Source organism: Peromyscus leucopus, chromosome 8b (assembly GCF_004664715.2).
Source record: "Peromyscus leucopus breed LL Stock chromosome 8b, UCI_PerLeu_2.1, whole genome shotgun sequence".
NCBI lineage: Eukaryota > Metazoa > Chordata > Mammalia > Rodentia > Cricetidae > Peromyscus > Peromyscus leucopus.
This window is the reverse complement of record NC_051086.1, coordinates 43,421,457-43,445,687: the sequence shown is the minus strand read 5'-3', so window position 1 is coordinate 43,445,687 and position 24,231 is coordinate 43,421,457. Positions and strand designations below refer to the sequence as shown.

Below are 24,231 nucleotides of genomic sequence, written 5' to 3'. Positions count from 1 at the left end.
TGACTTCCGAGTAAGTGGCTCTTTTTAAGAGGCGCTGTCCATCAGTCCTTCCTGAGGACAAGACCCATTAACCAATCACTGTCCTAAAGAAAGGGAAAGTAGGATTACCGTAGGGTGGAAGGGAGGAGGAGAAACGGTGTTGGGTGAGCGTGCCGGGGCAGGAAGCATTCTGGGAGTTGTAGTTTGCGACTGCTCGGCTAGCGGAAGTTGCCTGTGAGCGGGAGTTTAAGCGGGACTCTGGGGGGTGAGATTCCACGCCGAGGGCAGCCGTGGCCTGGGGAAGGTGCATTATTTAGGGGGCTTTCGGAGGGGTGCCTCGTGGCTTCTCCTCCGGGTTGCCCGGTATGTACGGGGCACCGTGGAGTGGCTGCTGGCGCAGGGCCTAGGTAATGATCTTCCCAGTCACTCTCTTAGCGTTCCAGTGGCAGCGACGGCCTGGAGGCCGTGCCTTGTCCCGCGCTGCCATGGAAGTGGCCTTCCGAGGAGTACGAAAAGTTCTCTGTGTGGCGGAGAAAAACGACGCTGCCAAGGGGATCGCCGACTTGCTGTCCAATGGTCGTATGCGGCGGGTAAGAAGCATTTCGGTTCGGCTTCCTTGAGGAACGCCCACAAAAGTGAGACCTTGTCGCTGGGTACCCAAATCCGAGGCGACTGCGACTCCGCCTACAGCCTGGCAGAGGCCCCCTCCCATCCGCCCTCTCCCCGGACTGCAGGCGCTTTAAATGTAGGCCTTTAAGGGCATTTAATAGATCTTTGCCCATCGTCTCTGTCTGATCGTCTCAAATACCTGTGGGCGATGGCTCTTCTTTAGTTCTGGAGCGATTGTGAGCAAACATGTATTTTAACATTCTTTTTTTGGTGAGTCTGAAGTTCAGTTGAGTAGAAAACCCGTACCAAACTCCTTAAACTTGGCGTTCCAACCTGACTTATGATCCTTACTTTATGTTTCGGTAGTAACACTAAGGGAAAGTCATTTACGACTCCTGTAGACTGATTCCAAGATGCACAAGAGATACGACTGTCTCTTGACAGAGGAAAAGGGGGAAATGAAAAAGGGTAGAGCCCCAAGAAGTGTTGCATTATCACTCAGTTGGAGGGCCTTCCTATGAGCTCTTCCTTTCTCTTGACCTCTGCTGCCAGTTCTGAAATAGTGGGAGGAGAGCCAAGGTTGTGTGGGCGCTGGCCCTCAACTTTACCTCTTTAAAGTGTGGAATATCCCTGAAAGTAATTTCTTCTCTTTTTGAGACGGGGTCTCACTATGTAGCTCTGGCTAAGCAGACCAGGCTGGCCTGGAACAAACAAGAGATCTGTTTGCTTCTGCCTTCCAAGTACTGCGATTATGTTTCACATCCAGCCTAACCACTGCTTAAATGTCTTTTTTTGGGGGGAAGGGGGTGTTCTATGAGTGTTTTGCCTGCATGTATGCCTGTGTACCACATATATGCCCATGGAGACCAGAAGTAGGCATCAGATCCCCTAGAACTGAAAGTACAAACGGTTGTGAGCCACCATGTGGGTGCTGGAAATCAAACCCTGGTCCTCTGGAAGAGCAACAAGTGCTCTTAACCATTGAGCCATCTCTCCAGCACCTTAAATGTCTATTTTAAGTAATCTTCACACACACACACACACACACACACACACACACACACACACGCACACGCACACGCACACACACATACTTCTCCCCACTAGGCCTGGGATACTCTTCTCCCTGTCTCTGTCTCTGTTTCCTTTTCCTTATTTTTTGTTTGTTTGGGGGTTTTTTGTTTTGTTTTGTTTTGTTTTTTCAAGACTGGTGTCTCTGTGGTGTAGTCCTGGCTGTCCTGGAACTCACTATGTAGACCAAGCCAGGGATTCTTTTTTCTTTCTTTCTTTCTCTTTTTTTTTTTTTTTTTTTTTTTTTTTTTAAGATTTATTTATTTATTATGTATTCAGTGTTCTGCCTGCAGGCCAGTATAGAGGGTGCCAGATCTCATTATAGATGTTTGTGAGCCACCATGTGGTTGGTGGGAATTGAACTCAGAACCTCTGGAAGAGCAATGAGTGCTCTTAACCTCCAAGCCAGGGATTTTCTTTTTTTCTGATTTTTCAAGACAGGGTTTCTCTGTGTAACAGTCCTAGCTGTCCTGGAACTTGATCTGTAGACCAGGATGGCCTTGAACTCACAGAGATCCACCTGCCTCTGCCTCCCAAGTGTTAGGATTAAAGGGGTGCACCACCACCACCACCACCGCCACCCAGCTTGAGCCAGGGATTGTTAATAATGTATCATCCTGGCAGTAGAAGGCATCTACTGTAACCAGAATGCCAAAGCCGGAATAACAGTTTGTTGCTTCTTTGCAGATACCAATGTGTACATAGAAACGGAATCTTTAAAACAGTGCTTTATTCAGAGAGCTGGTAATCTTAGAAGACAGTCGTCCATCTCATCTCCAGCTAGCAGATTATGTAGGGAGAATGGGGGTGAGGTAGAGAAAGAAGGGATCAGTCATTACGGAGCTCAGTCTTGTTCCCTGGTCAGCCACATTTTGAGGATTTTTATAAGTTTGTAAGAAGAAATAAAAGATGACCTCAAATAGCTAGAGCAGTTATTTAATGCCAAAGAGGTGGGTTGTAGTTCTGATTATGCGTGAGCAGGGCATAGGACCTAGGCACTCAAGGAGAGAAAGAAAAAAGAATTTATGGCCAGACTCCACTACCTAGCAACTTTATGGTTAGCCTCAGCTACCTGAATGAAAGCGTACTTAAAAATCCAACCCCCCACTAACAATAACAGTAGCTGAAGGAACTCTGGTCAGCTCGAGCCTGGCGAGCATGGTGAGCATGGCGAGCATGGCTCCTGGGGGTCCTGAGCCAGTACTTTTCCTTTCAGTAACAGCAGCAGGTTAATGGTGGTGAGTGTGACAGAGCAAACAGTGTCACTCCTTTAAAGAGACAACTTACCTCTGGAACCAGGTAGTATAATGGTTATACTACCCATACTTAACACACTTAAGCTTGCTGTGAGACATTTCCTTCAAACTGAAACATGAATTCCCCCTATCCCCACCCCCCTCCCAAAAAAGTAAGGTCCTGAAACTGAGCTCAAAGTTCCAGAAAGCAGGTATTTGAGGATTGCAGAAGGCCGCTGGCCCAACTCCAGACACCCAGTGATGGCAAAAAAAAAAAAAAAAAAAAAAAAAAAAAAAAAAAAAAGACAACAGACAAACCGTTTATCTAAGGAAAACAGCTGACTTCCTCCTTCGTCCTCAAGTAAATCTCTCTCTCTCCCCTGCTCCCTGTCCTTAGCTACAAAAACCTCAGCCTAAAGCAAATAATGCCATTCTCTTGAACTCTGGGAGTCCTACTAGCGGGTTTGTTGAGATATTTGGTAGCTGCCTTTAACTTTTTCAGGAACCACCAAACTTTTCCACATGCTTTAGAAATGCTTGCTTTTCTTGTTGTTTTTACTTTGTCACCATCCTAGCAGGTGTGAAAAGATACTGTGTTTAAGGGCTTACTGACCAATGATACTGAGTTACTTTTCTTTTTTTTTTTCTTTTCTTTTTTTTATATTTTTTTTCAAGGGGGGGCGGGTTCTCTGTGTAGTTTTGGTGCCTGTCCTGGATCTCGCTTTGTAGACCAGGCTGGCCTCGAACTCACAGAGATCCACCTGGCTCTGCCTCCCAAGTGCTGAGAGTAAAGGCGTGCTCCACCACCGCCCGACTGTACATTATTTTTTTTTTCTTGAGAGTCTTACAGTGTAAGTTTTTATTCATTCCTGTATTGTGTCTGTGCCTGCAGAGGTGCACATGAGCCACAGCATGTGTACAGAGGTCAGAAGAACATTGTGGGAGTCTGTTCTCTCTGTTACCATGTGGTTTTCAGGAATGGAACTCAGATCATCAAGCTTGGCAGGATCACCCTTACCCTCTGAACCATTTTGCTGGCCCTAAGTTTTGGTTGTCTTTGATCCACCTTTTCAGTTCATATTTTTGTATGTCCCACCTCATCCTTTTGGTATATGGAGATCTATTTGTCCCAGCATTGTCTGATGAAGTCTGTCCTTTGAATGGACTTGGTACCCTTGTCAAAGATCAATTAGCAAGGAAACACCTTAGTCCCAGGATTCAGGAAACTAATCAGGAAAGCAAGTTTGAGGCCAACCTGGTCTGTATAGTAAGACTCTGTTTCAAAACACAACATGAGGGGTTAGAGAGATGGCTGAGCGGTTAAGAGCCACTGTTCCGTTCACAGCACCCATGTCAGACGGCTCACAACCACCTAGAACTCCAGCTCCAGGGCTTCCGGCACTCTCTTCTAGACTCCGTGGGTACCCACACACATGTGGTACACACTGTCTTTCACTTCTTAATTTAAGGGGAAAACCACAAAGTGGGTAGGGGAGACTGTCAGTAAAGTACCATTTCCTTTTTTAAGTTTCTTTTGGTAAGAACATTTTTTTTTAAAAGATTTATTTATTTAGTATGTACACTGTGCTCTGCCTGCATGTGTGCCTGAAGGCCAGAAGAGGGCACCAGATCTCATTATAGGTGGTTGTGAGCCACCATGTGGTTGCTGGGAATTGAACGCAGGACCTCTGGAAGAGAAGCCAATGCTCTTAACCTCTGAGCCATCTCTCCAGCCCTGGTAAGAACATTTTATCACAGCAACAGGAGGGAAACTCAAACAGGTGTTTAAGACCATGCTGGGGCTGGAGAGATGGCACACGTCTTTAATCACAGCACTCAGGAGGCAAATGCAGGCAGATCACTGAGTTGGAGGCCAACCTGGTCTATATAACAAGTTCCAGACCAGCCAAGGCTAGATAGAGAGACCCTGTCTCAAAACAACAATAATAAAAAAAAATTAACTATTTTCCTTTTTACTTACTGTCGAGGCCTGTTGAGTGTCTGTCTTGGGTTTATTTGGCCTTGGGAGGAGCTGCTGGTTTTAACCGTTTACCAGTTGTGCCGTGTGCTGGGATGAATCAAGGCCTTCCTGACTATGGCTTCCCTTTGGAAGCCTTGAGGTACTTTCCTCTCTGAGTCCCTTCTTTAGAGGTCCTGGGAAGTTTCCATGCCCTCCCTGATCAAGAGGGTGGGTGACTCTCAGAGCTGCAGGACCCTTTAAGAGATGTTCCAACTGGGCGGTGGTGGCGCACACATTTAATCCCAGCACTCGGGAGGCAGAGCCAGGTGGATCTCTGTGAGTTCGAGGCCAGCCTGGTCTACAGAGGGAGTTCCAGGATAGGCTCCAAAAGCTACACAGAAAAACCCTGTCTCGGAAAAACCAGAGAGAGAGAGAGAGAGAGAGAGAGAGAGAGAGAGAGAGAGAGAGAGAGAGAGAGAGAGAGATATTCCAAAGTCTCCTGGGACCTAGCTAGCTGTTGAGAGAAGTTCCTCTATTCACATTAGTATAGGCTTTTAAGCATTATTGAACACTTAGGTCAGTTACACCAGTCTGGTGTGTTTAACTTTTGTGTAATATTTAGATAAAGGTTGGGAAAAACTAAACACTTTTAAATAAATCCTGTTTAAACATACATTTTTGTTCTCTAAGTCAGTCCTTGTGAATGCTACAAAGATAAATCAATATTTTGGTTTAAGTAGAGGTTTGATTGAACTTTGACTGTAGAAATTTTAATATTGTGTATTATTCCTAAGTTTAATCTTCTGTATACTTTCTATGACTTACTCGGGCTTTCCTGACTTGTTAAGGCTTCTGAATTTGTCTCAATCTTTCTCACTCTATAAATACATAGCTATCCATAGCTATCTTTTGTTTTGTTTTGTTAGTTTTTTTTTTTTTTTTTTTTTTTTTTTTTTGAGACAGAGTTTCTCTGTGTAACAGCCCTAGCTGTCCTGGAAGTAGCTCTGTAGATCAGGCTGGGCTCGAACTCACAGAGATCCACCTGCCTCTGCCTCCCAAGTGCTGGGATTAAAGGTGTGAGCCACTTCTGCCCAGCTAATACATAGCTATCTTTTTCTTTTTCTTTTTCTTTTTATACATAGCTATCTTAACCCAGGGCAAAGTCTTATCATACACCATACAGAAATCCTTTTCTGCTAAAAATCTTTTTCTTACATCCTTCTAACATTTGCTTTTTCTATTTACTGACCCCTTTTATTTCTTTTCTTAATATCATGAGACATATTATATTAGCAAATAAATGTACCATCTTATTAAAGAACAATGAAGTCCAAACTATGTATAAGGCATGCAATAGATTAAGACCACCTGTATGAATATTGTTAAACTCTGAGACTTTGTAAGCACCCAGGCAAAGCTCATAGAAAATACAAGCCACCCTGCAGTGGGATTCTAGATCATTCCCAGCCTGTAACCTTTTTTCAGTGTGCTCGGTAAACAGATTTTCCTAAGGTTGGGAGAAAAGAAAGAAAACACACACCAGTCAAAAGCCTTTTTCTATTTTCTACAGTCGAGAAAATCCATCTATAATGGTGCTTTTGAATGAGCAGCAAATAGCAGATAGAGAAGCAGCCAGTATAGCAAAACATCACCAAATCCGATGTTTATGCACTCAGCAGAAGTCATCTGAGGGAGCCCTGTTAAAACTCATCCGGGAGTAACATGTTAGGTAGGGGATTCCAGGCAGGGTTCTCTCTGTCCTCTCCACTATTAAATGTCCAGTTATCCATATATCATGGGATAAAAAATGGTAACCTTTAGGGGCTGGAGAGATGCTCAATGGTTAAGAGCACTGGCTGCTCTTCCGGAGGACGTGGGTGTCATTCTCAGCACCCATATGGCAGCTCACAACCAGCTGGAACTTCAGTTCCAAGTGTTCTGATACCCTCTGTTAGCCTCACATTGTACACGTGGTGCACAGACATAGATGCAAGCAAAGGACCCATACACACAGAAATAAATCTTTTTTTTTCTCCGAGACAGGGTTTCTCTGTGTAGCTTTGGTGCCTGTTCTGGAACTCACTCTGTAGACCAGGCTGGCCTCGAACTCACAGAGATCCGCCTGGCTCTGCCTCCTGAGTGCAAAATAAATCTTTAATAAAGTTTGTGTCTTAAATTTAAAACAAAAACAAAAATGAGGTGGTTTGAATGAGAATGTCCCCTATGAGCTCAGATATTTGAATCTGAGGTCCCCAGTTGGAGGTACTGTTTAGGAAGGGTTAGGAGGTGTATCCTTGCTAGAGGGGGCCAGTTTTGGGGTTTTGTTTGTTTGTTTGCTTTTTGGGGTAGGGAGTTTATTTGGGGGGATTTTTTTTTTTTTTTTAAGGCAAGATCTCTTTATGCTGTCCTGGAGTTCCCTGTGTAGAGCAGGCTGGTGTTTGCCTCCCAAGTGCTGAGATTAAAGGCTTGGATCACCACGTCTAGCTTTTGAGGTGTTTTTGTTTGTTTGTTTAATTTTTTATTTATTTGTATTTTAAGAGTGCTCTGCATGGACATGCATACCAGAAGAGGCCATCAGATCCTATTACAGATGGTTGTGAGCCACCATGTGGTGGCTGGGAATTGAACTCGGGACCTCTGGAAGATCAGCCAGTGTTCTTTAACCACTAAGCCGTCTATCTCTCCAGCCCAGATGTTGAGGTTTTAAAAGCCACTCTCCATCTCTGCTTTGTGTGTACTCCCAGCTTGCTGCCCCAGCCATCAGGCCTGCTGCCACCATGCTGTTTTCACCATTATGATCCCTAACCGTCTGGAACCATAAGCCAAGCTTGCTTTCTTCTATAAGGTGTCTTGGTCATGGTGTTCTATCACAGCAATAGAAAGGCACCTTTAAATTTTGTAAGGTCACGTATATGTGACAGCCAGCACGCCTGATCAAGGCAGATCAAACTGGCAGAGATGTCTGCATTTATCTGTGCTAGCTTTTAGATATCCTTTCGGTCCTTGAAAGCTTTTATCTGTTATCAGAATGTACCAGCAAGGGGGAACGGGCAATCTAAGACTGAGTGTCCTTTCTACAAAGTTCTTTGTAGGATAAGGAAATACTATGATTGATATTTTTCTATAGAAGCCATTTTTATTATCAAAATTAAGGCCAAGATGGAATGCAGAAAGTAGCAGGCCTTTCTTCTTTTGAAGGGCTAGATTAAACTGTTACAGTTTAGGAGTGCCTTGTTACTCTCTGTAAGACGAGAAGAGACACTGAAACGTCTTCCATAGCTCCTTTGTCTTCTTCAGAGCATCCTCTGCAGATTTTCCTGTGACTTTCCCTTCTCCTTCCATGAGCAACCACAAGGAAAGTAAAAAGACCATACTCAACAGTGATCCCTGAGTTCCCTGTATCCCATCCTCCCTCACTAGTGGCCATGAGGAAGGGAGGCCTATCTGACTAGCCACTTTCACCCACATACTCTACCTTACTTTAATACCCTGTGACCTTGATGAATTCTTCCTGTATTTTGCCAAGTTAACTTTATCAAGAAGCATCCAGGGGTCAGGGGAAAGCTGCCTATTTTAGCACAACCTTTTGGAGGTACAGGAGAAACTTAAGTTTTCTTTAGAACCCAATTGGTACATTAAGTAAAACAGTGTTCCAAAACCAAGATCTCGTCATGGGGTCTGGAATACCTCCTTAGTCTGATATAGGAAATGTATTGGCCTTAACACATGGCAGTAGGGGTATGCAAAGTACATACACGAACACAGTCAGCCACCTCACCCTCTATTTTTGTTTGTCCAACCCTGGGTTGTGAGGTTTCCATGGCGAGCACTTTAACCTGCTAAGCCCTTGCACCACCCTCAGGGAGATTAGTGAGTGGCAAGAGTGTTGAAACTCTTGGGTTTCATAAAGTCACTGGCAGCCGAGTATTTGAAGAGTAAGAGGCAGGAGATGGAAAGACAGCACCGAGCTCTCATGGGAGAAGACAGAGTTCTGAACGCTGCTGGGTAGTTTTGTAGTGATGCAGGGGAAGCAGGGTGGGGCTGGAGAGATGGGGCTGGAGAGATGGGGCTGGAGGGAGGCTCAGCACTTGAGAACACTGGCCACTCTTATAGAGGACCTGGGTTTGACGCCCAGTACCCATATGACAGTTCACAACAACCGGGAAATCGGATGTTCTCTTCTGCCTCCCATGGACACTGGGTGTACATGGTACACAGACATACATGTAGGCAAAACATACGTAGGTATAGAACAAAAATAAATCTATAAAGAAATTTTAAATAAAGTAAAAGTTGACCATAATTTTGCAAATGTGGGTTCCACTTGGAATTATAACTGAACACAAGTTTGAAGTCTTGAATCTTGGTGAACACAAAGCCAACAATAAGTGTAGTCAGAGTGGGGGTGGGGGGGAGACATTTATTGCCTACAGCAGACAAGAGCACACAGTACAGTGCTCTTCTTAAAAATTTTGATGTGTGTGGGTTTTCTGCCTGCATGTATGTAAGTGTACTATGTGTGTGCCTAGTGCCCATGGAGGCCAGAAAAGGGCTCAAATCCTCTGGGTCTGGAGCTGCAGACAGATGAGCCTCTGTGTGGTGCTGGGAATTGAACCTGGGTTCTCCAGAAGAGTTGCCAGTGCTCTTAGCCACTGAACCATCTCTCTAGCCCAATTCATCTTTTAAAAGAAAAAAATAAGACATCCTAAATGTAGTCTCTTTTGTGGTGTTTCCCAGGCATCCTCCCCACCCATTCTCTCCTCTTTTCAACCTTTTTATCTCTTTTGGTCTCACCTCTCTGTCATCAGTGAGTTTAGTTATCTAGCTGTTTGTCCATCTATTCTATAATATACTACCTCTCTAAGAACTCTGGCTAAATCTCGTTGGTTTTTCTCCCTGGAACAGCCTGTTGATGGTCAGCGTGGGACAGGATCCCTGTCTTTAAGAGAGTTTAAACTCTAATGGAGTAGTTAAGACTTAGGCATACATACAACTCAAAATGAAGTTGTGCTCGTGGCAGCTTTATAACAGCTTTGAAACAGATTTGAAAAAGGGAGTGGAGGCTGGGTGTTGCACACCTTTAATCTCAGCACTTCTGAGGCAGCAGCAGGTAGATCTCTGAGTTTGAGGCTAGCCTGGTCTACAAAGCAAGTTCCAGGTCAGCTAAAGCTGTTATATACAGAAACTCTGTCTCAAAAAACAAACAAACAACAAAAAAAAAAGAACCTAGTAATGGAATCATAAAGTATATCTTTTTGTTCTTGTTTTTCAAGTGCTGGAAATAAGGGAATACACCACCTCCACCCAGCCATAAAGTATATTCTTTATGCTAGTTTACTAGAGTAGACAAGGCATGGTGATGCACACCTGTTATCCCAGCACTGACAAGGTGGATAAGTTCAAAGTCATTCTTGACTACAGAAGTTTGAGGCCAACCTATGCTATAGGAGTCTCTTGTCTTTAAAACAAAGTTTACTAGATAGCTATTAATATCAGGGTTACCTTTTGAGGACTCTTGATCTCATTGATTAAAGAAGAGATTTATTCTTTTGATTTTTAAATTGTATGTGTATGAGTGTTTTGCCTTTATGTATGTCTGTACCACACGTGTGCTTGGTGCCCACAGAGGTCAGAAAAGAGTGTCAGATCCCTGGGAACTGGAGTTACAGATGGTTTTAATCCACCATGTTGGTGCTAGGAATTGAACCTGTGTCCTCTGTAAGAGCAGCCAGTGCTCTTAACTGCTGAGCCATCTCTCCAGCCTCTGACTACTACTATTTCTTTTTCTTTTCTTTTTTTTTTCTCTGTGTAGCTCTGGATGTCCTGGAACTCACTCTGTAGTCCAGGCTGGCCTTGAACTCAGAGATCCACCTGCCTCTGCCTCCGAGTACTGGGATTAAAGGCGTGCGCCACCACCCAGCCCTCCTCTTCCTCCTCCATTCACATACATAAAAGAAAAAAAAAAAGAACGAATGAATGAGACCAAATTGTTATAGAAAAACAGTAAAGAGGAGTCAGAAACTATTCTATTACATGATTTCCTTTTTTGGTTGTTTTTTCTTAGTTTGAGTTTTTTTTTTTTTTTTTTAATTTATTATTTTTCTTTTAAGCCCAGGTTTCATGTAACCAGGTTGGCATTGCACTCATTATATAGTTAAAGATAACCTTAAATTAATGATCCTTCCATCTCCACCTCTCAAAGTTTGGGTTTAAAGGTGTGTATCACCCCACCCAGCATTTTTATTGTGTTTGGGGTTTGAGTACATGCATGAGTGCGTGCGTGCGTGCGTGCGTGTGTGTGTGTGTGTGTGTGTGTGTGTGTCTTAGTCACTGTTCTATTGCTGTGAAGAGACACCATGACCAAGGCAACTCTTATACAAGAAAGCATTTAATTGGGGGCTTACTTACAGTTTCAGAGGGTTAGTCCATTATTATGGTTGGGAGCATGATAGCGCACAGGCAGGCATGTATGAAGCAGTAGCTGAGAGCTTTACATCCTTATCTATAGGCAGCAGGCAGAGAGAGACTGGACCTCAGAAACTCTCTAAGCCCTCATTGACACACTTCCCCCAACAAGGTCACACCCCCTAATCTTTTCAAAGAGTTCTACTCCCTGGTGACTAATCATTAAAATATATGTGTCTATGGGGGCCATTCTCACTCAAACCACTACATTTGGTTTGGTTGTTTTTTTGTTTGGTTGTTTTTTTAAAGATTTATTTATTTATTTATTATGTATACAGTGTTCTGTTTGCATGTATCCCTGAAGGCCAGAAGAGGGAGCCAGATCTCATTACAGATGGTTGTGAGTCACCGTATGGGTGCTGGGAATTGGACTCAGGACCTCTGGAAGAACAGCCAGTGTTCTTAACCTATGAGCCATCTCTCCAGCCCCAAACTACTACATTTTGTATGTGCAAACGTGTGTGCACATGGAGACTAGAGGATGATGTCTGATGTTTTCATTTATTGCTTTTCACCTTGGTTTTTTTTTTTTTTTTTTTTTTTTTTTGACATGTCTTTCATTGAACCTGGAACCCACCCTTGACTAGACTAGCTGGCCAGAAAATTCTAGGGCTCCTCCTGTCTCTGCTTCCCTCTCCCCAGGGTCAGGGTCACAGGGGCACTACACCAGCACCCAGCTGGGGACTTTGGTGCTGGGGATCCAAACTCAGTTCCTCGTGGTTGGTATGGTGAACACTTTACTGACTGACTATGCCCAGTCGAACACCCAGTGTTTTTTAAACTTTTTACCTTGAGACAGGCTCACTAGGTTGCCCAGGACTGCCTTAACTTTCAATCCTACTACCTAGGCTTTATAAGTATCTAGGATTATAAGCCTAGGCTACCCAGCCTTTTCCTAGAGTTAGTCAACATTGTACTCGTAGTTATCAGATAGTGGTGATTTCCCTTTCAAATTTTTCCCTGGCCGAGCAATGGTGGCACACATTTTTAATCCCAGCATTCAGGAGGCAGAGCCAGGCAGATCTCTGTGTGTTTGAGGCCAGCCTGGTCTACAAAGTGAGTTCCAGGACAGGCACCAAAGCTACACAGAGAAACCCTGTCTTGTAGGAGTGGGGGGATGGGGGGTGGGGGGGATTGCCCTTACAGGTTTGAGAGTATGGTCATGTATGCTTCAAGCCCTGGTTCCATTCCCAGCACACCAAAAAGAAAACAAACAAACAAACAAAAAAAAAAACCACATGTACCATTTTGCCTCCAAGACCAATTTACCTAGTGTTCCACACAGGAAATGTGTCTCTTTGAGGCTGAAGGACAGTCTTCTGTTGTGTTCCTTCTGGGCCCCTGAGTGTGCCAGTCTCCAGGCAACCAGCCTTCCTGCTGTATTCTGTGTCCATACAGCAGGTGTAAGCTGCTGCAGCTGACTGGTTGATGGCTGAGGAGGGGAGTTTGGTCTGAACAGGTCTTGTTCCTCCCTAACTGTAGCTGAAGAATGGGTTTTCAGAATCAGAAGGAGCCTCAAAAACGACTTTATTTAGGCGTAAATTGAGGTTCAGAAAAGTCAGTAACATGAGTTACAAGTTTTTTGGTTTATTGGTTGTATAACCTTGAAATAGCAAAAATGTAGAGAGAGGAAGGAACAGAGGGACAAGATTTGCCATTGATTTGTCACGTGACCTTGGACAAGTCTACTTACTCATCTGCATTGTTGGCTTGATTCAGAATTTACCTTCTAGCATACAGACTCCATAGATTTAATGCTTGGTAGCTATATTAATAAATGATCTTGATTATTTAGCCTAGTTTTCTTTTTCTTTTTTCTTTTTCATTTGAGACAGAGTCTCCCTATGTAGCCCTTGGTGTCCTAGAACTCACTATGTAGACCAGGCTGGCCTGTGCCTCTGCCTCCTGAGTGCTGGGATTGAAGTCATGTGCCACCACACACAACTGGTGATTGAACCTATGGCTTTGTGCACTGGAGGCAAACTGTCTTTTATTGAGCTACAGCCCAACCTGCTTCATCTTTATGATTAGGAAATAGTATTTTTGTTTTTTGTTTGTTTGTTTAAACTTGGTCTCTGTAGCCCAGGCAGGCTTCAAGCTCATTTAACTCATAGCCTCTTAAATGCTTGTGTGTCAAGTTGCACTTGCTTTTTTTTAGTTTCCTCTTCTCCCATTCTGTGGGTATTACTCGTTCTTTATGTTGAGGAGTCATTTGTTGTTTTTTTTTTTTAATATGATTTGAAATTTTTACATATTTTTCTTGTGCTTTACAGAAAGAAGGCTTTTCTAAATTCAACAAGATTTATGAATTTGACTATCATCTGTATGGACAGGTAGGTACTAACGTGCTTCCATCATAAAGCTGACATGTAAGACTGACATGGTGGTTAGTCTTTTGACCCTGTTTCTAGCCCAGAATTCAACTTCTGGAACCCACATTGTAGAGGGAGAAAACCAACTGCTAACACTTGTCTTCAGTTACATAGACTACGTTATCACCTGTAACCACAGACCATCATAATCCTAGTATTTGGGAAGCTGAGGCAGGAGGGTTATTTTTAAGTTGCAACCAAGTCATAGGGTAACTATTGCTGATGAAACACCATGACGGAAGCAACTGATAAAGGGTTTATTCAGGTTTTGCTTCCACATCACAGTTTGCTGTTGTTGTTGTTGTTGTTTGGGTTTGTTGTTATTTGGGTTTTTCCAGATAGGGTTTATCTGTGTAACAGTTTTGGCTGTCCTGGAACTCTCTTTGTAGACCAGGCTGGCCTCAAACTCACAGAGATCCGATTTAAGGTGTGTGCCACCACCTCCAAGATCCATATCACAGTTTATCATCAAAAGAAGGGCAGGAACTGAAACAGGGCAGGAACCTGGAGGCAGAAGCTGATGCAGTGTCCATGGAGGGATGCTGCTCATTGGCTTGTTCCTCATGGGTTGCTCAGTCTGCTTTCTTATAGAACCCAGGACTACTAGCCCAAGGGTGGCCCCACCACAACAGACTGGGCCCTCTCTCATCATTCTTTTTTTTTTTTTTTTTTTGAGATAGGGTTTCTCTGTGTAGCCCTGGCTATTCTAGAACTCACTCTGTAGACCAGGCTGGCCTCAACTCAGAGATCTGCATGCCTCTGCCTCCCAAGTGCTGGGATTAAAGGTGTGCACCACCACCGCCTGGCAATAGTTGGATCTTATGGAGGCATTCTCTCAATTGAGGTTCTCTCCTTTCATATGACTCTAGCTTGTGTCAAGCTGACATAAAATTAGCCAGAACACCAGGGCTATGTAGTGAGACCCTGTTTCAAAAAAATGAAAGGGGCTAGAAGATGACTCAGCAGGTAAAGACTCTTGCTTTCAAGCTTGATGACTTGAATTCAACTTCTGGAACCCACATTTTAGAGAGAGAAAACCAACTGCTAACACTTGTCTTCACCTCCACATAGTAAATGAATAAGTTAATTAAAATAAATAAATATGAATAAGTAAAGGAAAAAAAGCTAACATGTCCTTGCAGATCCCTAGATCCTCTCTAAATCGCTTGTATTTTACCTAAGTTATAAAGGTCCAGCAGGTAGTGGTGGTGGCAGCAGCAGCGGCAACGGCTCACGCCTTTAATCCCAGCATCTAGAGACAGAGGCAGTTGGGTCTCTGTAAATTCGAGGCCAGCCTGGTCTACAAAGTGAGTTCCAGGGCACAGAGAAACCTTGTCTTGGAAAAACCATATATTTATATGTGGTCTGTGGTTACAGGTGATAATGTAGTCTATGTAATTGAAGATTGGCTTGAATTACAGATCATTCTGCCACTGCCTCCTAAATGCTGGAGAGTACACACATACACCTTCGTGTCTGGTTTATACAGTGCTGGAGACTGGGCTCTGGGCTTCACGCATGCTAGGCCAGCACTCTACCAACTGTGCTATGTATCCCCATATCTGATAATTTTATAACATAGGGAGATATCTTTTCAATAGACTTTGGTCCTGTCTCCACTGTTTAACAAGAAAGAAGCTAATATACAGTACTTTGAAGACCTCATCTGTCTACTACACACATTCCAAAATGTTGTGTTGGGGAAGGAACATGGGGCCTCAAACTGAGTACTTAACCACTCAATGACAGTTACAACTCTCTTGTCCCTGAGATTTTTTTTTTCCCAATCTTACTATGTAGTCCTGGTGGCCTGGAACACAAAGAGATATACCTTCCTCTACCTCCCAAGTGCTAGGATCAAAAGCATGTGCCACCATGCCTGGCGTCCTGAGGAAATCTTAAATGATCCAAAAGGCATCATGGAACTGATATTAGAACGGTGATTATTGGGGCTGGAGAGGTGGCTCAGCCGTTAAGAGCGCTTGATGCTCTTGCAGAGGACCCAGGTTCTGTTCCCAGCACCCACACAACCATCCTAAACTCTAGTTGTAGGGGATCTGCTACCCTCTTCTGACCTCCATGAACATGGTGCGCATACATACAGGCAAAATAATCCATACACATAAAGTAAAATAAACACATTTTTTAAAAATAAACAATGGTAGTGGGGCATTGTGACCCGCACCTTTAATCTCAGCAATTGGGAGACAGGGGTGGGTGGATCTCTAAGTTTGTGGTCAGAGGGAGGGGGGTTAATGGTGGTTGTGCCCCATGGTTGTGATTTTGGCTTTGCAGTTAAGTTTGTGGTCCTTTCTTCTCCGTCAGCTGTGTTTGTCCTGAGGTCTGTTCATTGTTCTTCTTTCCATTGAATGATTGGCAAAGTGCAACTACAGAAAGACTAACTTTCGTTTTGTTGTTACTCAGAATGTTACTATGATAATGACTTCAGTCTCTGGACATTTGCTGGCTCATGATTTCCAGATGAAGTTTCGGAAATGGTCAGTAAAATTAGTATGGGAAGTAAGTTGTGAAAAATATTACAGGGATTTTGAAGCATGTTGATGTTACCATGTCATTTATAATAATTTGTAAATACTAATTTGTAATTCTAAAATTACCTAGGGTTATATGATCTGCTATAAGTTTTATCATACCTTTAGAATAAATACCCACTTTGATGTGTTCCCCTAAGTAGACCCTTCAGTGAAGTCCGGATTGCATTTATTCCATTGCAGATGTGCATGAATGGGCTCCTGAGTTTCTTTTTTGTTTTGTTTTTGTTTTTTTGAGACAGGGTTTCTCTGTGTAGTTTTGGTGCCTGTCCTGGATCTCACTCTGTAGACCAGGCTGGCCTTGAACTCACAGAGATCTGCCTGGCCTGACTCCCGAGTTTCTTGTCTGCATCTCCTGTTAATCTGCTTGGGAGAGTGGACAGTGTGTTATGCAGAAACTCATAGCTTTACTTTTAATCCTTTGATCACTTTTCCTTTCCTCTCTTTTGAGACATGATCTATCTACAGTCTTTCTGACTAATATTTCCAAGTACTGGATGTCTGGCACATGCTACCTTGCCCAGCCTTATTTCTTTGGTTCTGGTTTGGTTGTTTTGTTTTTGTTTTTGTTTTTGTTTTTGAGTCATGGTCTGCTCAGGCTGGCTTTGAATCCCTGGGATCTAGTGGTTCTTCTGTTTGGCCTTCTGAGTAGCATCTCTGTCTCCAGCTCTCTAGGCCATTTCCTAGGAAAGGGCAGCCTATGCACCTGCTGGAGTTATACATTCCTGACGTAGGGTTCTCTGTCCCTTGTTGGTGAAGGCTTTGTGTTTTTGTTTCTATTCTAGGCACAGCTGCAACCCCCTAGTCCTCTTTGAAGCAGAAATTGAAAAGTACTGCCCAGAAAATTTTATAGACATCAAGGTAAGATCTTTGGAAGATATGTGACACTGAGATTAAAACAACTGCAAGTCATTGAACTGAATGATTTCTTCATTTCGATGCATTGGAATTTCCCACCAACCTCAGTATCATAATTAATTGTTGATTTTTTTGAGATAGAGTCTCACTATGTAACCTTGGTTGGCCTGAGTACAGTATGTAGACCAGACTAGCCCCAAACTCGTAGAGATCCACCTGCCTCTGCTGGATTAAAGGTGTACACCGCCATGCCCAACCAGTATCATGACTTTAAAATGTTTTTCCACCCATTGTATAAATGAAGTGTTTCATTTTGTTTTGAAGACATGGTGTTGCCATGTAGCCCAGGTTGGCCTCACCGTGCACAGATACTCCTGTCTCTTCTCACAAAGTGCTGGGATGACAGGCATGAGCTACCTAAGTAAGAACCCAAGGAACTTTTAAAATGAAATTCAAGGAATAAATGTTACTCAATAATTAATTCTAGCCCCCATCTCACCCTTAGGTAAACTCTAAAAGCTTCAAAGTAAGATGGAATAATATGGACCCACATCTCTTCCTTCCAAGGGAGAGGCAGGAAGATCATTGCCAGTTCAAGGCCAGTGAGGACTACTTAGCAGACCTTGTCTTGAAAAAAAGTACAAAGTATAATTGGTTGTTTAAAAGTAAATTGTTATGAAGCAGAGGCAGGTAGACCTCTCAGTCTACATAGCAAGTACCAGGTTAACCAGGACTCCATACTGAGACCCTGTCTCAGAAAGGAAAACTGTCAGCCAGGCAGTGGTGGTGCACACCATTAGTCCCAGCACTCGGGAGGCAGAGACAGGCAGATCTCTGTGAATTTGAGGCCAGCCTGGGCTACAGAGTGAGTTCTAGGCAGCTAGGAGTACACAGAGAAACCCTGTCTTTAAAAAGGAAAAGAACAGGAAAGAAAACTGTCAGGTCAGCAAAAGCCTCGTGGCCTGTGTTCACTGCTAAGAACCAATGTAGAGATGGAAAGAGCTTGATTTGGCTCAGTGCTGAAAAGTGTTTCCTGTTCTTCCAAAGTTCCCAAGTTCAGTTCCCAGCATCCGGGTGGGCTGCTCTCCAATGCTTGTAACTCCAGCTCCAAGGGATCTAACATCCTCTTCTAAACTCCGAAGGCACTCCCCCTCCCCCCGCGCACCTGTGTGTATACTCACACAGAAACGCACATATACACAAATGAAAAATATATTAAAAAAAAAAAAACAGGCTGGAGAGATGGCTCTGTGGTTAAGAGTACACACAACTCACACTTCAGGCAGCACACAACCACCTGAAATTCCAGTTCTAGGAGATCCAATACTTCCAGCCCCTTCCGACATTGCCTTCAAATACACATACTCCACACACCAACACACACATACACATAATTAAAAATAATGAAAAATTTTAAATATTTTTTAAGGTGAAAGGACAGAACTGATTCCACAAAGTTGTTGTGTGGCATCCTGTGGGAGCCCGTTCTGGGGTTCCTCGTGGCTTTACCCAGCAGGTCCGAATAGAGGATGATCAGGACCATGGGCCTGAGTGCAGGTGTCTGAGATGGTCTGCACTTGGCTGTGCTGGGGGAGGAGGTCTTTTGCTCCACCCCTTGGCGTCTCTATAAAAACCCTGGACCAGAGACAGTCCGGGCCCATTGGAATAGGTTCCAGGCCCTCTCGAGGCTATCCTTTATTTTCTATCTGTTTATCTCCGCAAGATTCTCCGCTATAAATCCTTCTATCTAATATTTCCTGCTGCTCGCACTCAAGAAAACTCTGGGAAGCTGTGGGGGTGGTGGGTAAACGCCCCACAGCATCCACATGCCCTCCCACACAGTAACAATAATAATAATAATGGGGGTGGGAGGGTAAATTACCAGTTCAAGGCACTGTGTTCTAACTGGGAAAGTTTTATTATTGTGAAACTCAGGGAACAGGCCTGAGAATGTAGCTCATTTTTTAGAATACTTTCCCAGTATGTAAGAAGCCCTGGGTTAGTCTTCATGCTCCATAAACCAGGTGTAATAGCACACGCCGGTAACCCCAGCAAGGGGGAGACGGAAACAGAAGGAGCTAGAGTTGAAGATCATCCTCAATTATGAGGCCAGTGCTGGACCAGCCTAAGCTGCCTTGTCTGGGGAGGAGGTTAGGAAGGAATTTACTCAGTGACTGAAACTTGATCAGAACTGATGGTAGAAGTGTGTCACAGCTGAGTTTTGATTTTATCATACTGATGAAGTTGTGTGAAACCCTCCATCTTCTATATATACCCAGGTCTGGGATTGTAGCAGACACCATACATATCATGAGCAATTTCCTCTGCTCTGTGCCCCCACCTCCCCCAAAGTTTGAATACACCAAGATCAGTGCTGATCCTCAGTCCCATTTCTTCATGGACTCTGTTGTTTTGTTTTTGTTTCTGTTTGAGTTTTTTGTTTGTTTCTTTGGTTGGTTTGGGTTTTGAAGCAGGGTTTCACTCTGTAGCCCAGGCTAACCAGAAACTCACAGTGGTCTACCTCAGTGTAATCCAGTGCGGGGTTACAGACATGAGCTATGTTGCCTAGCTAAGTCAGGTTTCTTTCTTTAAATTTAACTTAGTTTTGTTTTATGTGTGTAGGTATTTGCCTGCATGCTTGTCTGTGCACCACATGCATGTCTGCTGCCCCGAGGCTAGAGGAGGGTCAGATCCCCTGGAACAGGTGGCTGTGAGCTGCCACGTGTTCCTCTGGAAGAACAGCCACGGAGCCATCTCTCCAGCCTCCTAAATCAGATTCTTTAGTGAAAAGGAGCCCAGTAATTTCCCTGCTGACTGCTCTTTCGCCTTGTAATTTCAGAGGACTCTGGAACGAGAGACCCAGCATTGTCAGGCACTGGTGATCTGGACTGACTGTGACAGAGAAGGTGAAAACATCGGATTTGAGATTATCCATGTATGCAAGGCTGGTGAGTCTGCTGCTGAGTGTCTGCTTGGGGCTTGTTAAGAGGACTATGGCCAAGTTCCTCCATACACGGTCCTCCCTGAGTCATACACAGAGCCGTGCACACACACATACTTATCATTAAAAATAATATACATATATATATTTTGGTTTTGGAGACAGGGTTTCTCTGTGCAACAGTCCTGGAACTCGCTCTATAAACCAGGCTGTCCTCTCAGAGATCCACCTGCCTCTGCTCCCAAGTGCTGGGATTAAAGGTATGTGCCACCACTGCCCGGCTTCCTAAAATAAAATTTTAAGAGATCTTTTAACTGTTCAAGTTGTTTTTTCCCTAAATTTAAGCCAAAAGATCCAAGTAAGATTTAAGTCTCGGCCGGGCGGTGGTGGCACACGCCTTTAATACCAGCACTCGGGAGGCAGAGCCAGGCGGATCTCTGTGAGTTCGAGGCCAGCCTGGGCTACCAAGTGAGTCCCAGGAAAGGCGCAAAGCTACACAGAGAAACCCTGTCTCGAAAACCAAAAAAAAAAAGATTTAAGTCTCAAAAAGTTCACCAAAAGTATCTTGGTTCAGCTGAAATTGACTCCACTGTCATTTCTGACAACACTTAAATTAAATTCTAGCCAGGCAGCGGTGGTGAAAACCTTTGATCCTAGCGCTCGGGAGGCAGAGGCAGGTGGATCTCTGAGTTCGAGGCCAGCCTGGTCTACAGAGCGAGTCCCAGGACAGCCGGGGCTGCACAGAGAAACCCTGCCTGGAGGAAAAAGAAGAAGAGCGGTTGCTTTTGTGCTGCTGCACTTTTGATTAAGTTTGGCGTCTGCTTCCTTCTCTCCTACAGTCAAGCCCAATCTACAGGTGTTGAGAGCCCGTTTCTCTGAGATCACGCCCCGCGCCGTCAGGGCAGCCTGTGAAAACCTAACTGAGCCTGACCAGAGAGTAAGTGATGCCGTGGACGTGAGGCAAGAGCTGGACCTGAGGATCGGTGAGGAGCTAGATGGGACTGCCCGTTGCCCGAGTGGCACCTTGCCGTGGGTCCTGGGACCAAAAGTAACTTTATGGTTCATGCTCTCTTGTTCCTCCATTTGTAGGCGCTGCCTTCACACGGTTCCAGACCTGCGGCTCCAGCGATTTTCCCTGAGGTTCTGGCAGAGCAGCTCATCAGCTATGGCAGTTGCCAGTTCCCAACGCTGGGGTTTGTGGTGGAGAGGTTCAAAGCCATTCAGGCTTTTGTGCCAGAAGTCTTCCACAGAATTAAAGGTAAAGCTCCGAGGTTCTTCTCTGGGGTCTGCAGGCCCCGGAAGACAAGGGGCTGCAGATCTTAGTGAAGGTTTGGTGATGGTTCCTCGGCCTTGCTGCCCGTCACCCTGCCCGTCAGAGTGTCAGAGTGTACCGAAAGGGCCCTTACTGTCCGGAACTCTCCCTGAATGAAGGGCTTTGATTTTTCCCTGGAATGTATCATTTCCAGTCTGTCATATGGTGGCTTCTCTGAGACAGCTCTGTTTGTCTCTCCAATACAGTAACTCATGACCACAAAGACGGGACCGTGGAGTTCAACTGGAAAAGATACCGTCTCTTTAACCACACAGCCTGTCTTGTCCTTTATCAGCTCTGTATGGAGGTAAGGAGCTCTTTGAGAAGCGCTGTACACACTCCCAGCAACTCTTTCCTGCTGTTTCCCGCTGGACTCTGCTTGCATGTTGGCTTAGAGTTTATACCCCAGGGCCTGCAAGATGGCTCAGTGCCTGCTGCCGAGCCTGAAAACCTGAATTAAACCCTCAGGAACCAGATGGTGGAAGGAGAAAACCAACTCCTCAAGACTGCTCTCTGTGTGCCACATGTGAGCCTGTGTGTGTGTGTGTGTGTGTGTATGTGCGTGCTTGCTTGCTTGCTTGCTTATGTGCGTGCATGCACATGCCCACATCACTTTTTTAGGAACCAGCATGATATGAAAACAGCACTAAACCTGTGTAAAGTGGTCAATTATGATGGTGCATACTTGTAATCCCAGCCCTAAGGAGGCTGAGGTAGGTTCAAGGCCAGCATTGTCTATGTAGTGAGACCCTGTGTTGTGCAAGTGTTAGAAATTGATGGTGCTTCATAGCCAGATACTGACACGAAATTACCTTAGAATGAGCTTTATTAGAGATATAGGCAATGACTAGGGCCAGCTTAATGATGCTCATAAAATGGGACAGCATTAGAGAGATTTAGTAACAGACTGTAAGCAGCATGACAGAATCTTAAAGGAAAGTCTTGGATTCTGGAAACAAAGGGCTGTTTCTGATTCTTACAGGTTAGTATTTTGTTTTGTTTTGGACGGAGGAGGTATTCCACAGCACAAGTGGGGTCATGATTCAAAGGTGGTTCCTGGGGAGTCTGGGATTCTCTCTGAGGCCTGTGTTCTAACAGTCAGAACAGGAACTGTAAGATCTTTGTCCTAAGGGAGAGGCTGCAGTAGGGAATGCTGATTTGTGAGGGAGGCAGTGGTGGGTCCTGATCAACAGCAAGGAAAGCTGGGTATAACAGTGCATGCACTGGAAGGTAGAAGCAGGAGGATCAGCTCAACTCCTGCTGAGTTTGAGTCTAACCTGGGCTACACAAAACCAAGTCTCAAAAAAAAAAAAGAAAATTAAGTAGAACTTTTAGATAAAGTCAGAAATTTTAGAAGTAGATCGCTGAAATATATACTTTCAACAGAGATTAGGATGAGTCTTCTAAGCCCATTTATAGCTGGACCCCTGGATCTGGGAAGGAATTTAAACATTTGGCCCAACCTCCTTCCATTGGTCACACGAGGAATTTTGGAAAACGATATTGCAGGACAGAAATTGTTTTTAGAGAAAGTCATAGAAGGTGACCTTGGGGTAGTGTGGGGACTGTTTATTCTAGAAGATGTGAGGGTGACATTTGAGCAACTGAATCTATTCCTAGGACCCACATAGTGGAAAGAAGAAACCACTTCCTACAAGTTGTCCTCTAGCCTTCACATATGCTTACGGCATGCACAAGTTGCCCCCCCCCCACGTGCCTATAATAAATTAGTGTGATCATAAACATCTGTTGCACTTCTGTTTGGCCATTATGCCAACTAAGTGGCAAGTGACAGGCTTTGAGCTTCTTGGGAAGAGCAGCTGGTCCCACTCTTGTGAAAGAGAAATTTGGATTGTGATATACAAATCTCTTTAAGAAACCATTTAAGTTTATGTCCATTCACAGTGTCTTTGAAAGTTTTGCAGTTTGTATTATATAACTTTTGCTGTTTATATATCAAGTATGAAGGTGTGTGATGCTAAGGTTGGAACCCTAGGCCTTATGCATGCTAGGCAAGTTCTCTGCCCCTGACTTATACTCCAGCCCTATTATCCTGAATTTAAAAAAGAAAAAAATGTAACAGGAGCATGTGTAGGTTGAAGACTTGACTCAGATCACAGACTATGGAATTTCATCAGTTCTAGACCAACTTACAGACTTGTGAAAATGTCTTTCAAGTCTTGGCTTGAGTGGGAAGGAAGCAATGGCATCCAGTTTCAACTATGCATGATATTGTATGGGATGCTCCCCTGATCAAGGGCTGTAGCATGGGGCCTTGAGGTGATATACTCTAGGCAAATGTGGGCTTTGTGTGCTTGATTTTCTAGGATCCCACAGCAACTGTGGTCGAGGTCAGTCTAAGCCAAAGAGCAAGTGGAGACCTCAAGCTTTGGACACTGTGGTATGTTCCAGATAGGTTGTTCCTGCTATTCCAGGCTCTAAGGAACAGTTTACTTTCTGTTGTTGGGGCTACAGTTTTGCATGGCCGATGGCCTAGTGGAAGGAAGGAATATCATTCAAATCTCAAGGCCACACAGAAAAACACTCGGAAGACCTGAGTTAGCTCGGGCCTCTTAATACAACTGTTATATAAGGTATTGAAACCAAAAAAGGAACACAAGCGATCAATAATGCAATCTTTATATAATCACATAATTTTGATGTCTTATTGGTCCTTTTTTTAAATTTTTGTTTATTTATTTTTGATTTTTTTTTGGATGAGCCTCTAACGGGGTCCTAACTGTCCTGGAGCTCACATGTAGACCAGGTGTCCTTGAACTCAAAGATCTGCCTGCCTCTGCCTCCTGAGTGTGGGATTCAAGTCATGCACCAACCATGCCCTGCCTTTGTCAGATTGTCAATAGAAAAGAACAGCTG

At 44.2% G+C, this 24,231-nt stretch overlaps 1 protein-coding gene across 1 annotated transcript in view; it reads left to right on the top strand.

Moving 5' to 3' along the window:
• The first annotated feature begins 5 nt into the window (after nucleotides 1-5).
• The window catches only part of Top3a (DNA topoisomerase III alpha), a 63,731-nt gene continuing 39,505 nt past the window's right edge, over nucleotides 6-24,231 (top strand). Inside the window, exons 1-6 of the mRNA XM_037201254.1 lie at nucleotides 6-569; nucleotides 13,593-13,652; nucleotides 16,116-16,189; nucleotides 17,029-17,104; nucleotides 19,941-20,049; nucleotides 20,882-21,025. Of these exons, the coding sequence (XP_037057149.1) occupies nucleotides 390-569; nucleotides 13,593-13,652; nucleotides 16,116-16,189; nucleotides 17,029-17,104; nucleotides 19,941-20,049; nucleotides 20,882-21,025 (643 nt within the window). The 5' untranslated portion in view covers nucleotides 6-389. The remainder of the gene's footprint in view (nucleotides 570-13,592; nucleotides 13,653-16,115; nucleotides 16,190-17,028; nucleotides 17,105-19,940; nucleotides 20,050-20,881; nucleotides 21,026-24,231) is intronic.